Source organism: Oncorhynchus gorbuscha, linkage group LG03 (assembly GCF_021184085.1).
Source record: "Oncorhynchus gorbuscha isolate QuinsamMale2020 ecotype Even-year linkage group LG03, OgorEven_v1.0, whole genome shotgun sequence".
NCBI classification, from domain to species: Eukaryota; Metazoa; Chordata; class Actinopteri; order Salmoniformes; family Salmonidae; genus Oncorhynchus; species Oncorhynchus gorbuscha.
In genome coordinates, this window is record NC_060175.1 from 105328868 (window position 1) to 105348247 (window position 19380).

Consider the following 19380-nt stretch of genomic DNA (forward strand, 5'->3'; position numbering starts at 1 on the left):
CACTGATCCAGAGTCCAATGGCGGCGAGCTTTACACCACTCCAGCCGACGCTTGGCATTGCATATGGTGATCTGAGGCTTGTGTGCGGCTGCTCACCCATGGAAACCCATTTCATGAAGCTCCTGACGGAACAGTTCTTGTGCTGACGTTGCTTCCAGAGGCAGTTTGGAACTCGGTAGTGAGTGTTGCAACCGAGGACAGAAGATTTTTTTGCTTCAGCACTGTGCGGTCCCATTCTGTGAGCTTGTGTGGTCTGCCACTTCGCGGCTAACCCGTTGTTGCTCCTAGACGTTTCCACTACAGTCGACCTGAGCAGCTCTAGCAGGGCAAAAATGTGAAAAACTGACTTGTTGGAAAGGTGGCATCCTATGACTGGGCCATGTTGAAAGTCACTGAGCTCTTCAGTAAGGCCTTTTTCTACTGCCAATGTTTGTCTATGGAGATTGCACCAACGGGTGTGGCTGAAATAGCCAAATCCACTCATTTGAAGGGATGTCCACATACCTTTGTATATATAGTGTACCGCTGTCTATGAATTTGACATGGATCACTTTTCTCTGCTTCCATCCTTGTCAAATAGAGTGACAAGGTCAGACATTTGAAATGGCAGTTTAAGTCATTAGTTTTCTATCCTCACACTGTCTCTAATGTCTCTCTTCAGTCTTCAGTAAATGTATGACTTTGCAAAAAGCCAAAGTGGGTCGATCTCCCATCGAGTAGAATTCATTTGGTTATTCTCTATTTCCCCTCTATTGTAGAAAACCCACCACCTCCTCGTCAGCAGTCTGCCTGCGAACGTTAGGTCACGCGCACACGCGCACACGCGCACACGCGGACACAGACACACACACACACACACACACACACACACACACACACACACACACACACACACACACACACACACACACACACACACACACACACACACACACACACACACACACACACACACACACACACACACACACACACAGCCCCTGGATGACTGCTGGTTTTACACAATACAGCTCTGTATATAACCTACTAAATCAAGTTTCAATGTTTATTCGCCATGTGCACAGGATATAACGTGTAAAACAGTGAAATTCTTGAGAGCACTTTCCCAACAACGCAGTGATAATAATAATATGGTCTAATCCTGAATGGTAATTTGTGGAATAAACACTGGCTGGAATGCAGTTTTAACCAATCAGCATTCAGGATTAGACCCACCTGTTATATATGTTCTATTATTATCAATATCCAGGTCGATTTGTGAGCAGAACTGAAAAAGCATACTTCCAAAGTTGTGGAAAAATGGCTTCAAGACAACAAAGTCAAGGTATTGGAGTGACCATCACAAAGCCCTGACCTCAATCCTATGGAAGATTTGTGGGTAGAACTGAAAAAGCGTGTGTGAGCAAGGAGGCCTACAAACCTGACTCAGTTACACCAGCTCTGTCAGGAGGAATGGGCCAAAATTCACCCAACTTATTGTGGGAAGCTTGTGGAAGGCTACCTGAAATGTTTGACCCAAGTTAAACAATGTAAAAGGCAATGCTACCAAATACTAATTGAGTGTATGTAAACTTCTGACCCACCGAGAATGTGATGAAAGAAAATAAAAGATGAAATAAATCATTCTCTCTACTACTATTATTCTGACATTTCACATTCTTAAAATAAAGTGTTGATCCTAACTGACCTAAGACAGGGAATCTTTACTCTGATTAAATGTATTTGGCCAAGGTGTATGTAAACTTTAATATAATAATAATATATTCCATTTAGCAGACGCTTTTATCCAAAGCGACTTACAGTCATGTGTGCATACATTCTACGTATGGGTGGTCCCGGGAATCGAACCCACTACCCTGGCGTTACAAGCGCCATGCTCTACCAACTGAGCTACAGAAGGACCAACCAGAAGGAAACGTCCGACTTCAACTGTATGTTTGTGTATCATTTTACTGCTCTAGAGATGAAAGTATTGTTTGGATAACCTTATTTGCTGTTATTTATTGATTATTTACACCCACACTTCACGCCCTGACCGTAGTTATTTTTGTTTTCTTCATTATTTGTTTAGGTCAGGGTGTGACAAGGGTGGTTTGTCTAGTTTTGTATTGTCTAGGGTTTTTTGTTGTTGTATGTTTATGGGATTGCCTGGTCTAGGTGTTTATATGTCTATGGTTGCCTAGATTGGTTCTCAATCAGAGGCAGCTGTTTATCGTTGTCTCTGATTGGGGACCATATTTAGGCAGCCATATTCCTTGGATAGTTTGTGGGTTGTTATTCTATATTTAGTTGCTTGTTCTGCACGATTGCTTCACGGTTCATTTGGTTGTTTTGTTCAGTGTTCTCTCTTTATTAAAGAGTTAACTTACCACGCTGCGCCTTGGTCTCATCGTTATAATCCTAAAACAGGGAATTTGATCCTAAGACAGGGAATTTGTGGAAAAACTGAGTTGAGATGTATTTGGCTCAGGTGTATGTTAACTTCTGACTTCAACTGTACATGAAGTTTGAAAAGTCCAGCAATGTAATTCATTGAACATTACTCAGGACTGTGAATAGTGTAGCTTGTCCCTGAGCTGGAGGACCAATGGCTCTTGCCTCTCTTCCTGCTGGAGGTACTGTGAATAGTGTTACAGGACGCTACATAAAGTGTGAATAAATAGCTTATTAAGAACCAAAATCATTTGAACTAGTCCAACCTGAGACTTAAGGCACCAGGCACCAGTCCTCTTCTGTTCCCATGGAGACCGGGGCTCGATTACAACCTGCTATCAATGGTGCCAACATTTTGTGGCTGATCTTTCAGCGGGGGACTGAATGTGTCAAAGACCTGACTGAGCCCAGCACTGTGCGGTGTGGCTTTTTGTTGTTGTATGGTGGGTGTACTGAGGAAAACATGTAACTTGGTTTGAAAAGAAAGGGGCACTTTCAATGTCTTTAGTTTGGGGGGGGGTTCATCAAAGGTAAAGTGTTTCTTGGTGTAAAGTCTTCTCCAGTCTATTGAACACAGAACCTTGGATATCAACCTTTCAAAGTTTGCCTTAGTGGGAGCAACCATCGCATTCTATAGGAGTGACCTTACTGAGTAAAGTATTTGTCATCGTCACTGGTTACCACAGTCACAGAGTCATCATTATTGCTAAACCTTACCCCATTTCCACAATGTATCTTCTTAAAATGTGATTTTGAACGGAACCCTAACTAATGAAGGTGAAGTTTGAAGCATTGGTCCTCCAGACCTTCTGTGCATTTGGGCGGAAGTGTCTGGGTACGAGATGAGGTGTGATGCGGCTAACATGACATCACTTCAGAGAGTCCTTCAGCACAACATGTCACCGTTTATATCAACACATGTTTATATTATATAGATTTGGTCCTCAGGTCCTCGAAAGGTTCTACAGCTGCACCATCGAGAGCATCCTGACTGGTTGCATCACAGCCTGGTATGGCAACTGCACGGCATCCACACTACCCTACAGAGGGTAGTGCGTACGGCCCAGTAAATCACTGGGGCCAAGCTTCCTGCCATCCATGACCTCTATACCAGGCGGTGTCAGTGAAAGGCCCCAAAAATTGTCAAAGACCCCAGCCACCCCGGTCATAGTCTGTTCTCTCTACAACCTGGAGCTCCAAGTCTAGGTCCAAAAGGCTTCTAAACAGCTTCTACAGCCCTAACCATAAGACTCTCTAACAATCTAGTCAAATGGCTACTATTTGCATTGCCCCACATATATATAGCCTCCACATTGACTCTGTACAGGTACCCCCTGTATATAGTCTCCACATTGACTCTGTACCAGTACCCCCTGTATATAGTCTCCACATTGACTCTGTACAGGTACCCCCTGTATATAGCCTCCACATTGACTCTGTACTGGTAGCCCCTGTATATAGCCTCCACATTGACTCTGTACCGGTACCCCCTGTATATAGCCTCCACATTGACTCTGTACCGGTACCCCCTGTATATAGCCTCCACATTGACTCTGTACCGGTACCCCCTGTATATAGCCTCCACACTGACTCTGTACCAGTACCCCCTGTATATAGCCTCCACATTGACTCTGTACCAGTACCCCCTGTATATAGCCTCACTATTGTTATTTTACTGCTGCTCTTTAATTATTTGTTACATTTATTTATTTAGGTATTTTTCTTACCTATTTTTCTTAAAACTTGGTTAGGGTGTGTAAGTGAGGTCTACTCCACCTGTTGAATTCAGCATTTCACTGTGAGGTCTACTACACCTGTTGTATTCAGCATTTCACTGTGAGGTCTACTACACCTGTTGTATTCAGCATTTCACTGTGAGCTCTACTACACCTGTTGTATTCAGCATTTCACTGTGAGGTCTACTACACCTGTTGTATTCAGCATTTCACTGTGAGGTCTACTACACCTGTTGTATTCAGCATTTCACTGTGAGGTCTACTACACCTGTTGTATTCAGCATTTCACTGTGAGGTCTACTACACCTGCTGTATTCAGCATTTCACTGTAAGGTCTACTACACCTGTTGTATTCAGCATTTCACTGTGAGGTCTACTACACCTGTTGTATTCAGCATTTCACTGTAAGGTCTACTACACCTGTTGTATTCAGCATTTCACTGTAAGGTCTACTACACCTGTTGTATTCAGCATTTCACTGTAAGGTCTACTACACCTGTTGTATTCAGCATTTCACTGTAAGGTCTACTACACCTGTTGTATTCAGCATTTCACTGTAAGGTCTACTACACCTGTTGTATTCAGCATTTCACTGTAAGGTCTACTACACCTGTTGTATTCAGCATTTCACTGTAAGGTCTACTACACCTGTTGTATTCAGCATTTCACTGTAAGGTCTACTACACCTGTTGTATTCAGCATTTCACTGTAAAGTCTACTACACCTGTTGTATTCAGCATTTCACTGTAAGGTCTACTACACCTGTTGTATTCAGCATTTCACTGTAAGGTCTACTACACCTGTTGTATTCAGCATTTCACTGTGAGCTCTACTACACCTGTTGTATTCAGTATTCCGTTAGAAGTTCATCACTGTAAGGTCTACTACACCTGTTGTATTCAGCATTTCACTGTAAGGTCTACTACACCTGTTGTATTCAGCATTTCACTGTGAGGTCTACTACACCTGTTGTATTCAGCATTTCACTGTAAGGTCTACTACACCTGTTGTATTCAGCATTTCACTGTGAGGTCTACTACACCTGTTGTATTCAACTGTAAGGTCTACTACACCTGTTGTATTCAGCATTTCACTGTAAGTCTACTCCACCTGTTGTATTCAGCATTTCACTGTAAGGTCTACCTACACCTGTTGTATTCAGCATTTCACTGTGAGGTCTACCTACACCTGTTGTATTCAGCATTTCACTGTAAGGTCTACTACACCTGTTGTATTCAGCATTTCACTGTAAGGTCTACCTGTTCTATTCAGCATTTCACTGTAAGGTCTACCTGTTGTATTCAGCATTTCACTGTAAGGTCTACTACACCCGTTGTATTCGGTGCATGTGACAAATAACATTTTATTTGATATGAGATATGAGGTGGAAAGGGACCAAATTATTAGGATGAGGCACATGGGCTACTGACAGCTTACTACACAACATACACTTGGTATTACTTTCTTAGCTACATTATACACATCTCCCTGGCATATTACATCACTTATACAGCAGCATACAAGACATTTTTGGACTCACCTTGTTGTGTTCACTTGAACAGGAAAGTGGTGCAATGGTCCTTTGTGGGCAAATGACCCAGTTTTCTGGAACTCACTGAAGCCGAGATTCCAGTTGATTTGAACACAGCAGAAGCCATGCTGGATTGACAGCATGGCCAATGTTGACTGTTTATCCTTTTAAGCTTGGAAAAAGAGACTCTTAACCCTAGACTAGACTTGGACAACACAGCCACTCCACTGAATAGCAGGCATGTGATTACTTTGAAATGCTTTGCAGTTAGCCACTGTCACTGATTCTTTCCAAACCACTCATTGTTGAATTTGCGATTTCCAACGTGTTGTGTAATGTTTATGTCCAATGTTCAATGAGCACCGATATGTTTTATCTCTAATTTCCCTTCATTATTTATCTTCATATGACAAGAATTAATAAGGATTTGCCAGTAGATTGTCGACTTGATTCATGATGACTTCTAGCTAAGATTGTGAAAGTATGATGTTGACATGATCAGTCCAATCAAAGCTACTGTAGATATAACGTGATTTGACGTCATTTTATCTGTGGCCAATGACCTTGAGCCTTCTTGGATGGGCACTACTAATGTAACTCTATGGCAGCACCCAAAAGGGGCTAGAATCTTTGAGCTCTCCTTGTAGATTTTGTGGTGACATAGTGTCCCCTTGAGTGACAGAACACTGAGCCAATCACGGCGCAACTGGAGAACATTACCAATGTTACCACCGCCATGCTACCTGCCGCCGATGAGCTTCACTGATGTTTTCCTGAGCTTTCCAATACTGGGCAGCCACCTGGGCAGCCAACTGGGCAGCCACCTGGGCAGCCACCTGGGCAGCCACCTGGGCAGCCAACTGGGCAGCCACCTGGGCAGCCAACTGGGAACACCAAGCCTGATGCCTTATCAGCCACCTGGGCAGCCACCTGGGCAGCCAACTGGGCAGCCACCTGGGCAGCCACCTGGGCAGCCAACTGGGCAGCCACCTGGGCAGCCACCTGGGCAGCCAACTGGGCAGCCACCTGGGCAGCCACCTGGGCAGCCAACTGGGCAGCCAACTGGGCAGCCACCTGGGCAGCCACCTGGGCAGCCAACTGGGCAGCCACCTGGGCAGCCACCTGGGCAGCCACCTGGGCAGCCAACTGGGCAGCCACCTGGGCAGCCAACTGGGCAGCCACCTGGGCAGCCATCTGGGCAGCCAACTGGGCAGCCACCTGGGCAGCCAACTGGGCAGCCACCTGGGCAGCCAACTGGGCAGCCAACTGGGCAGCCACCTGGGCAGCCACCTGGGCAGCCAACTGGGCAGCCACCTGGGCAGCCACCTGGGCAGCCAACTGGGCAGCCACCTGGGCAGCCACCTGGGCAGCCAACTGGGCAGCCACCTGAATGTTCTGAAACTCTGGTGACGGCTCTGGTCCCTACTTGTCTCCCTGTCTCCCTCTGGCCCGTCCTCGTCCAGTCCAGTATTAAATACTCTATAATGTATGCGTTTATGTAACTGATGTCCTGGTTCCTCTGACCCTGGTTCCTCTCTAGGTTTCTTCCTATGTTCCTGCCTTTCTAGGGAGTTTTTCCATAGACACCGTGCTTCTACATCTTCATTGCTCTTTGGGGGTTTTAGGCTGGGTTTCTGTACTGAAACTGCTCATGTAAAAAGTGGTTTATAAATACATTTGATTGATTGTCTTGACTATGTTTCTCTCTCTCAGTGACCTCCAGTACGAGGTATAATACTGTATACTCTATAACTTGTCTACCTATCATCTCCCCAGGTCCGTCCTCCTCCAGTCCTCGGCTGATGACTAAGAGCCTATCCCTGGAGCCTGGTGCTCACGGTGCATGCCTCGGGGCCCACGACAACGACTCAGACACCCAGACAGAGACCCCTCGCCTAAGCTCAGACCCCGGCCCTCAAACCTCCGGGCCACTGGGTCTGCAACCCCCCGGGGCCCTGCTGAACCCCGCTCGACACGGCTGTAACAGAGGAGACAACGGGAGTGGAACTCCTCACGAAGTGCCCTCCACCGCCCTCAAGACACGCCCTCCCTTACCTGGGCCTAAACCACAAGGTAAATCAAAATCAATTCAAATGTTATTTGTCACATGCTCGATAAACAACAGGTGTGGACTAACAGTGAAATGTTTAGTTACAGGTCGTTCCCAACAATGTAGAGAAAGAAAAGAAAATAGAGAAATAATAGAACAGAAATAATAGAACAGTAAAATCTAAATAATAAAAGTAGTATTTAATACACAATGAGTCCTCGGATGGGGCCACAGTGGTACCCCTATGTCACAGCCTCAGTACCAGTGCAGAGTCAATGATAACATGGTACTATGTTTACTGAGTACCAGTACTGAGTCCTGTGTCCATAACATGGTACTATACACAGAGTACCAGTACTGAGTCAATGATAACATGGTACTATACACAGAGTACCAGTACTGAGTCAATGATAACATGGTACTATACCCAGTCCACCTGGCCATGTACTGCTCAATGATAACATGGTGGGCTATACACAGAGTACCAGTACCTGAGTCAATGATAACATGGTACTGTACCCAGTCCACCTACCAGTACCTGAGTCAATGATAACATGCCTACTATACACAGAGTACCAGTACTGAGTCAATGATAACATGGCTATAACACTTGAGTACCAGTACTGATCAATGATAACCTGGTACTATACACAGAGTACCAGTACTGAGTCAATGATAACATGGTACTATCTCTCAGAGTACCAGTACTGACCGTGCCCCATGATAACTGGTACTGATGGCTCAGCTGTCCCAGTCCACTGAGTGCAATGCTAACAACTGGCTATATTACATTTGTACCATACTGGTCATTTATGAACATTTGAACATCTTGGCTATATTACCCGGCACAGCCAGTACCAGTACTGAGTCAATGATAACATGGCTACCCTACCCCACATATTATTCAACCATGATGGCCTCTCCCCCACCCCACATATGCTCTCATTACTTCAGAGTTTGCCTTATTATTATTTGACCATGCCAGTACTGAGTTTTTCAATGATAACATGGCTATATTACACCTGAGTTTTTGCTGTTTGGGGTTTTAACTGGCTTTCTGTACAGCACTTTGAGATATCAGCTGAATGATAGCATGGCTATATAAATAAATTTGATTTGATTTGATTTGATTTAATGATAACATGGTACTATACACAGAGTACCAGTACTGAGTCAATGATAACATGGTACTATACACAGAGTACCAGTACTGAGTCAATGATAACATGGTACTATACACAGAGTACCAGTACTGAGTCAATGATAACATGGTACTATACACAGAGTACCAGTACTGAGTCAATGATAACATGGTACTATACCCAGAGTACCAGTACTGAGTCAATGATAACATGGTACTATACCCAGAGTACCAGTACTGAGTCAATGATAACATGGTACTATACACAGAGTACCAGTACTGAGTCAATGTGCAGGGGTAACATGGTATATACACAGAGTACCAGTACTGAGTTAATGATAACATGGTACTATACACAGAGTACCAGTACTGAGTCAATGATAACATGGTACTATACACAGAGTACCAGTACTGAGTCAATGATAACATGGTACTATACACAGAGTACCAGTACTGAGTCAATGATAACATGGTACTATACCCAGAGTACCAGTACTGAGTCAATGATAACATGGTACTATACCCAGAGTACCAGTACTGAGTCAATGATAACATGGTACTATACACAGAGTACCAGTACTGAGTCAATGTGCAGGGGTACGAGGTAATAGCATGGCTATATACACAGAGTACCAGTACTGAGTCAATGATAACATGGTACTATACACAGAGTACCAGTACTGAGTCAATGTGCAGGGGTACGAGGTAATAGCATGGCTATATTACACAGAGTACCAGTACTGAGTCAATGTGCAGGGGTACGAGGTAATAGCATGGCTATATTACACAGAGTACCAGTACTGAGTCAATGTGCAGGGGTACGAGGTAATAGCATGGCTATATTACACAGAGTACCAGTACTGAGTCAATGTGCAGGGGTACGAGGTAATAGCATGGCTATATACACAGAGTACCAGTACTGAGTCAATGTGCAGGGGTACGAGGTAATAGCATGGCTATATTACACAGAGTACCAGTACTGAGTCAATGTGCAGGGGTACGAGGTAATAGCATGGCTATATTACACAGAGTACCAGTACTGAGTCAATGTGCAGGGGTACGAGGTAATAGCATGGCTATATTACACAGAGTACCAGTACTGAGTCAATGTGCAGGGGTACGAGGTAATAGCATGGCTATATTACACAGAGTACCAGTACTGAGTCAATGTGCAGGGGTACGAGGTAATAGCATGGCTATATACACAGAGTACCAGTACTGAGTCAATGATAACATGGTACTATACACAGAGTACCAGTACTGAGTCAATGTGCAGGGGTACGAGGTAATAGCATGGCTATATACACAGAGTACCAGTACTGAGTCAATGATAACATGGTACTATACACAGAGTACCAGTACTGAGTCAATGTGCAGGGGTACGAGGTAATAGCATGGCTATATACACAGGGTACCAGTACCGAGTTAAGAGTGTGCAAAGCTGTCATCAAGGCAAAGGGTGGCTACTTTGAAGAATCCTAAATATCAAATATATATTTTGATTTGTTTAACACAATGATTCCGTATGTGTTATTTCATAGTTTTGATGTCTTGGCTATTATTCTTCAATGTAGAAAATTGCAGAGAGTCGGGTAGCTATTTGGGTAGCTATTTGGGTAGCTATTTGGGTAGCTATTTTTGGTAGCTATTTGGGTAGCTATTTGGGTAGCTATTTGGGTAGCTATTTTGGGTAGCTATTTTGGTAGCCATTTGGGTAGCAATTTGGGTAGCCATTTGGGTAGCTATTTGGGTAGCTATTTGGGTAGCTATTTTGGGTAGCTATTTTGGTAGCCATTTGGGTAGCAATTTGGGTAGCTATTTGGGTAGCTATTTGGGTAGCTATTTGGGTAGCTATTTGGGTAGCTATTTGGGTAGCTATTTTGGTAGCTATTTGGGTAGCTATTTGGGTAGCTATTTGGGTAGCTATTTGGGTAGCTATTTGGGTAGCTATTTGGTTAGCTATTTGGGTAGCTATTTTGGTAGCTATTTGGGTAGCCATTTAACCATCTATTAAGCAGTCTTATGGCTTGGGGGCAGATGCTGTTCAGGAGTCTTATGGCTTGGGGGCAGATGCTGTTCAGGAGCCTCTTGGTCCCAGATTTGGCACTTTAGTACTGCTTTCTGTGCGGTAGCAGAGAGAACAGTCTATGACTTGGGTGGTTGGTTTCTTTGAAAATGCTTAGGGCCTTCCTCTGACACCGCCTGGTATAGAGGTCTTTGGATGACAAGGCGCTCGGCCCCAGTGATGTACTGGGCCGCATGCACTACCCTCTGTAGCCTTGTCAGATGCAGAGTAGTTGCCATACCGGTGATGCAGCAAGTCAAGATGTTCTCAATGGTGCAGCTGTAGAACTCTTTGAGGATCTGAGGGCCAAACGACTGTGTTGGTGTGTTTGGACCATGATAGGTCCTTAGTGATGTGGACACAGAGGAACTTGAAGCTTTCAACCTGATCCACGACAGCCCCACAGATGTGGATGGGGGCGTGCTCGGCACTCTGTTTCCTGTAGTCCACGATCAGCTCCTTTGTCTTGCTGAGGGAGAGGTTGTTGTCCTGGCACCACACGGCCAGGTCTCTGACCTCCTCCCTATAGGCTGTCTCATCGTTGAGGGAGAGGTTGTTGTCCTGGCACCACACGGCCAGGTCTCTGACCTCCTCCCTATAGGCTGTCTCATCATTGAGGGAGAGGTTGTTGTCCTGGCACCACACGGCCAGGTCTCTGACCTCCTCCCTATAGGCTGTCTCATCGTTGAGGGAGAGGTTGTTGTCCTGGCACCACACGGCCAGGTCTCTGACCTCCTCCCTATAGGCTGTCTCATCGTTGAGGGAGAGGTTGTTGTCCTGGCACCACACTGCCAGGTCTCTGACCTCCTCCCTATAGGCTGTCTCATCGTTGAGGGAGAGGTTGTTGTCCTGGCACCACACTGCCAGGTCTCTGACCTCCTCCCTATAGGCTGTCTCATCGTTGAGGGAGAGGTTGTTGTCCTGGTACCACACCTGCCAGGTTTCTGACCTCCTCCCTATAGGCTGTTTCATCTTCGTTGAGGATCAGGCCAACCATCATTGCTCGTGGGTGAACTGGTAGTACAGGAAGCGGACTAAGCACACATCCTTGAGGGACCCCCGTGTTGAGGGCCAGTGTGTCGGATGTGTTGTTGCCTACCCTCACCACCTGGGGACGGCCCGTCAGGAAGTCCAGGATCCAGTTGCAGAGGGAGGTGATCAGTTCAAGGGTCCTTAGCTTAGTGATGAGCTTGGAGGGCACTATGGTGTTGAACGCTGAGCTGTAGTCGATGAACAGCATTCTCACATAGGTGTTCCTTTTGTCCATGTGGGAAAGGGCAGTGAGGAGTGCAATAGAGATTGAGTCATCTGTGGATCTGTTGGGGTGGTATGTGAATTGGAGTGGGTCCAGGATGATGGTGTTGATGTGAGCCGTGACCAGCCTTTCAAAGCATTTCATGGCTACAGATGTGAGTCCTGCGGGGCGGTAATCATTTAGACAGGTTACCTTGGTGTTCTTGGGCACAGGGACTATGGTGGTCTGTTTGAAACATGTAGGTATTACAGACTGGGTCAGGGAGAGGTCAGTGAAGAGACTTGTCAGCTGGTCAGCGCATGCTCTGACTATGTGTCCTGGTAATCCATCTTGCCCTGCGGCCTTGTGAATATTAGCCTGTTTAAAGGTTTTACCCACATCGGCTACGGAGAGCGTGATCATACAGTCATCCGGAACAGCTGGTGCTCTTATGCATGATTCAGTGTTGCTTGCCTCAAAGCAGGCTTAGAAGGCATATAAAGTGGAAGAGAGATTGACGTCATCACTACTTGTTTTGGTAAGAAGTGTTGACAAGCTGAATGTACCGAGCTGTCTGTTTAAACTATAGAACAGACTATGGGAGGCGCACAGTACTACATAGAGCCATGACTACATGGAACTCTATTCCACAGTACAACATAGAGCCATGACTCCATGGAAGTCTATTCCACAGTACTACATAGAGCCATGACTACATGGAACTCTATTCCACAGTACTACATAGAGACATGACGACATGGAACTCTATTCCACAGTACAACATAGAGCCATGACTACATGGAAGTCTATTCCACAGTACTACATAGAGCCATGACTACATGGAACTCTATTCCACAGTACTACATAGAGCCATGACTACATGGAACTCTATTCCACAGTACTACATAGAGCCATGACTACATGGAACTCTATTCCACAGTACTACATAGAGCCATGACTACATGGAACTCTATTCCACATTACTACATAAAGCCATGACTACATGGAACTCTATTCCACAGTACTACATAGAGCCATGACAACGTGGAAGTCTATTCCACAGTACTACATAGAGCCATGACTACATGGAACTCTATTCCACAGTACTACATAGAGCCATGCCTACATGGAACTCTATTCCACAGTACTACATAGAGCCATGACTACATGGAACTCTATTCCACAGTACTACATAGAGCCATGACTACATGGAACTCTATTCCACAGTACTACATAGAGCCATGACTACATGGAAATCTATTCCACAGTACAACAGAGCCATTACTACATGGAACTCTATTCCACAGTACTACATAGAGCCATGACTACATGGAACTCTATTCCACAGTACTACATAGAGCCACGACTACATGGAACTCTATTCCACAGTAATACATAGAGCCACGACTACATGGAACTCTATTCCACAGTACTACATAGAGCCATGACTACATTGAACTCTATTCCACAGTACTACATAGAGCCATGACTACATGGAACTCTATTCCACAGTACTACATAGAGCCATGACTACATGGAACTCTATTCCACAGTACAACATAGAGCCATGACTACATGGAACTCGATTCCACAGTACTACATAGAGCCATGACTACATGGAACTCTATTCCACAGTACTACATAGAGCCACGACTACATGGAACTCTATTCCACAGTACTACATAGAGCCACGACTACATGGAACTCTATTCCACAGTACTACATAGAGCCATGACTACATGGAACTCTATTCCACAGTACTACATAGAGCCATGACTACATGGAACTCTATTCCACTGTACTACATAGAGCCATGACTACATGGAACTCTATTCCACAGTACTACATAGAGCCATGACTACATGGAACTCTATTCCACAGTACTACATAGAGCCATGACTACATGGAACTCTATTCCACAGTACTACATAGAGCCATGCCTACATGGAACTATATTCCACAGTACTACATAGAGCCATGACTACATGGAACTCTATTTAACAGTACTACATAGAGCCATGACTACATGGAACTCTATTCCACAGTACAACATAGAGCCATGACTACATGGAACTCTATTCCACAGTACTACATAGAGCCATGACAACATGGAAGTCTATTCCACAGTACTACATGGAGCCACGACTACATTGAACTCTATTCCACAGTACTGATGCAGCAGGAGAATCAGATTTAAATAGCAGGTAAAAAATACATTTTATAGAACAGCAGGGACTGCGAAGAGAGACACACACACACACACACACACACACACACACACACACACACACACACACACACACACACACACACACACACACACACACACACACACACACACACACACACACACACACACACACACACACACACACACACACACACACACACACACACACACACACACACACACACACAGGTACAGACACATGCACACGCACACAAGCACACGCATTCTACACCACATACATTGTAATATTATTGTAGTGGTGGTATTATACATTTTTGTATTGTAGATATGTAGTGGTGTAATAATGTTTTATGGTGTCCTGTTTTATCTTTAGTTTTATATGTAATGTAAGCGCCTTAATGTGTTTGGACACATTGGAAGAGTCTGTGGGAATCCCTAATAAATACAAATATAAAAAATGCTCGTCTGGTAGGCTCACGTCACTGGGCAGCTCGCGGTTGGGTTTTCCTTTGTAATCCGTTACAGTTTGCAAGCCATGCCACATCCGACTTGGCCGCCTAATGATATCAACTATAAAGTCTTAAAGAAGACATTACGTCCCTCTTTATCTGAGCAGTAACACTGTGTTTACTGTAGTTTAATCAGAGATATTAGGTAAAATACGAAGATGATCAACACCTTGTATGTCGTGTCATTTCTCCTCGGTCAGTAACATGTTGTATGTCGTGTTGTTTCTCCTCAGTGCCCCCAAAGCCTCCTCACCTGCAGCAGAGTGCTGGTGCTGCTAGACCACGCCCCCGCGCCCCGGACAAGCCCCTCCCTCTGCCTCCACCCTGTAGACCTCTGCCTGCAGACCCCAGAGGGGGAGGGGCCAGCCATCCCCAAACACTCCCCCGCGTTGAGGGAAGCTCCTCCCCCACCGCATGCGTGCTCTCCCTCATCGAGAAGTTTGAGAGGTGAGCCGTCATTCTCAGGATCAAACTTAGGTCAAGTATTTGAGCTGAGCAATTACCTAGTTCCAAGTGATTAATGACATGGTTACAGTGATTAGTGACATAGTTATAGTGATTAATGACATAGTTATAGTGATTAATGACATAGTTATAGTGAATAATGACATAGTTATAGTGATTAATGACATAGTTGTAGTGATTAATGACATAGTTGTAGTGATTAATGACATAGTTGTAGTGATTAATGACATAGTTGTAGTGATTAATGACATAGCTGTAGTGATTAATGACATAGTTATAGTGATTAATGACATAGTTCCAAGTGATTAATGACATAGTTATAGTGATTAATGACATAGCTATAGTGATTAATGACATAGTTATAGTGATTAATGACATAGTTATAATGAATAATGACATAGTTATAGTGATGAATTACATAGTTATAATGATTAATGACATAGTTATAGTGATTAATGACATAGTTCCAAGTGATTAGTGACATAGTTATAGTGAATACTGACATAGTTATAGTGATTAATGACATAGTTATAGTGAATAATGACATAGTTATAGTGATGAATTACATAGTTATAGTGATTAATGACATAGTTGTAGTGTAATTTGTAAGTCGCTCTGGATAAGAGCGTCTGCTAAATGACTTAAATGTAATGTAAATGTAATTAATGACATAGTTATAGTGATGTGACTCCTAAGTGGACAGTATATACTATAACTATGTCATTAATCACTTGGAACTACACGACCGGTCCAAAGTTTTAGAACACCTTCTCATTCAAGGGGGTTTTCTTTATTTTTACTATTTTCCAAATTGTAGAATAGTAGTGAAGACATCAAAACTATAAATGAACACACATGGAATCATGTAGTAACCCAAAAAATGTTCAACAAATCAAACTATATTTTGAATTTGAGGTTCTTCAAGTAGCCACCCTTTGCCATGATGACAGCTTTGCACACTCTTTGTTATTCTCTCAACCAGCTTCACCTATGCTTTTCCTTCACTCTGCGGTCCGACTCATCCCAAACCATCTCAATTGGTTGAAGTTGGGAGATTGTGGAGACTAGGTCATCTGATACAGCGCTCCATCACTCTCCTTCTTGGTCAAATAGCCCTTACACAGCCTGGAGATGTGTTGGGTCATTGTCCTGTTGAAAAACAAATGATAGTCCCGCTAAGATTCAAACCAAATGGGATGTAGTATCGCTGCAGAATGCTGTGGTAGTCATGCTGGTTAAGTGTGCCTTGAACTCTAAATAAATCACAGACATTGTCACCAGCAAAGCACCATCACACCTCCTCCTCCATGCTTCACGGTGGGAAATACACACGTGGGGATCATCTGTTCACTTACTCTGCGTTTCACAAAGACATGGCGGTTGGAACCAAAAATCTCACATTTGGACTCATCAGACCAAAGGACAGTTTTCCACTGGTCTAATGTCCATTGCTTGTGTTTCTTGGTCCAAGAAAGTCTCTTCTTCTTATTGGTGTCTTTTAAAAGTGGTTTCTTTGCAGCAATTCAACCATGAAGGCCTGATTCACACAGTCTCCACTGAACAGTTGATGTTGAGATGTCTGTTACTTGAACTTCGTGAAGAATTTTTTTGGTCTGCAATTTCTGAGGCTGGTAACTCTAATGAACTTAACTCTGATCCTGTGCAGCAGAGGTAACTCTGGGTCTTCCATTTCTGTGCCGGTCCTCATGAGAGACAGGTAACTCTGGGTCTTCCATTTCTGTGGCGGTCCTCATGAGAGACAGGTAACTCTGGGTCTTCCATTCCTGTGGCGGTCCTCATGAGAGACAGGTAACTCTGGGTCTTCCATTTCTGTGGCGGTCCTCATGAGAGACAGGTAACTCTGGGTCTTCCATTTCTGTGGCGGTCCTCATGAGAGACAGGTAACTCTGGGTCTTCCATTCCTGTGGCGGTCCTCATGAGAGACAGGTAACTCTGGGTCTTCCATTCCTGTGGCGGTCCTCATGAGAGACAGGTAACTCTGGGTCTTCCATTCCTGTGGCGGTCCTCATGAGAGACAGGTAACTCTGGGTCTTCCATTCCTGTGGCGGTCCTCATGAGAGACAGTTAACTCTGGGTCTTCCATTTCTGTGGTGGTCCTCATGAGAGACAGGTAACTCTGGGTCTTCCATTCCTGTGGCGGTCCTCATGAGAGACAGGTAACTCTGGGTCTTCCATTCCTGTGGCGGTCCTCATGAGAGACAGGTAACTCTGGGTCTTCCATTTCTGTGGCGGTCCTCATGAGAGACAGGTAACTCTGGGTCTTCCATTCCTGTGGCGGTCCTCATGAGAGACAGGTAACTCTGGGTCTTCCATTCCTGTGGCGGTCCTCATGAGAGACAGGTAACTCTGGGTCTTCCATTTCTGTGGCGGTCCTCATGAGAGACAGGTAACTCTGGGTCTTCCATTCCTGTGGCGGTCCTCATGAGAGACAGTTAACTCTGGGTCTTCCATTTCTGTGGTGGTCCTCATGAGAGACAGTTTAATCACAGCGCTTGATGTTTTTTCCAACAGCACTTGAGGGAACCTTCAAAGTTCTTGAAATGTTCTGTATTGACTGACCTTCATGTCTTAAAGTAATGATGGACTGTTTGTTTCTCTTATCTCTTATTTGATCAGTTCTTGCCATAATATGGACTTGGTCTTTTACCAAATAGGGCTCTCTTCTGTATACCACTCCTACCTTGTCACAACATAAATTATTATCTCAAACGCTTTAAGAAGTAAAGAAATTGCACGAATTAACTTTTAAGAAGGCACACCTGTTAATTGCATTGCATTCCAGGTGACAATCATTTTTTAAACCTTTATTTAACGAGGCAAGTCAGTTAAGAACAAACTCTTATTTTCAATGACGGCCTAGGAACAGTGGGTTCAGGGGCAGAACAGATTTGTACCTTGGCAGCTCGGGGAGTTGAACTTGCAACCTTCCGGTTGAGAGAATCCTGGTTGAGAGAATGCAAAGAGTGTTTCCTAATCTGTCGTCAAGGCAAAGGGTGGCTACTTTGAAGAATCTCAAATATAAAATATATTTAGATTTGTTAAACTCTTTTTTTGGTTACTACATGATTCCATGTGTTCATTTCATAGTGTTGATGTCTTCACTATTATTCAACAATGTAGAAAATAGTAAAAATAAAGAAAAACCCTTGAATGAGTAGGTGTTCTAAAACTTTAGACCGGTCGTGTAGTTCCAAGTATTTAATGAAATACTTCCCAGTCATTAAGTACATAGTTCCAAGTGATTAATGACATAGTTATAGTATATACTGTCCACTTAGGAGTCATTGATTTTCTCCACCAGATAATATAGTTCCTCCAGTTTTTTAAGACTTCATTCTAAATCTGTGTTTACTCTACAGGGAGAAAATCATTGTGGTGCCTGATATCACGGGAGGGGGTCTCTGCACCCCCCGGGTCCTCGAGACGGGACCAGGAGGGGACACCTTCTCTCCCCCAGCCTCAGAGCTCCCTCTGGGCTGTCTCCCCGTGGTCTGGCCCCCTGGTTCCTCTCAAGACCTCCAGGAGCTCCGGGATCTACCTCAGGGGCTGGCTGTGCTGGTTAATGTGTTGCCGGGGGAGACGGAGGTACCAGAGGATGACAATGATAATGAACTAGGAACGTTGTGCTCTATCCAAGACAAGCGTCTGTCCATGGAGTCTGGCTACAGCGCCTCGGAGAGACTCACGGACACCATGGAGATGAGGGAGCAGGTGGGGTCAGAATCAGAGAGCCAATCAGAGATCCCCTCTGAACACTTGCCCCTCCTTCAGCCGCAGACGGACGGCAAACTGGCCAATCGGGACTCTGGCATCGACAGCATCAGCTCTCCGTCCCACAGCGAGGAGCTGTGTTTCGCCGGCGACGAGGACCGGGTCATCTACCCATGTAGTCCCGCCCTCACGCTGCCACGCCTCTCTAGCTCCTCCTCTTCCGGCTATGCCGAGGGTCCGGGGGGAGAGGGGGCGTCGGCTGAGGGGGGGAGAGATTCGGAGGGGGACAGTGA

The 19380-nt window shown here is 44.7% G+C and overlaps 1 protein-coding gene across 1 annotated transcript in view; it reads left to right on the forward strand.

Annotated features, from left to right (window-relative positions):
• The window catches only part of LOC124018141 (FYVE, RhoGEF and PH domain-containing protein 1-like), an 89848-nt gene extending 70468 nt beyond the window's left edge, over positions 1 to 19380 (forward strand). The window contains exons 2-5 of the mRNA XM_046333416.1: positions 7477 to 7773; positions 15124 to 15337; positions 18736 to 19322; positions 19370 to 19380. Coding sequence (XP_046189372.1) covers positions 7477 to 7773; positions 15124 to 15337; positions 18736 to 19322; positions 19370 to 19380 — 1109 coding nt within the window. The remainder of the gene's footprint in view (positions 1 to 7476; positions 7774 to 15123; positions 15338 to 18735; positions 19323 to 19369) is intronic.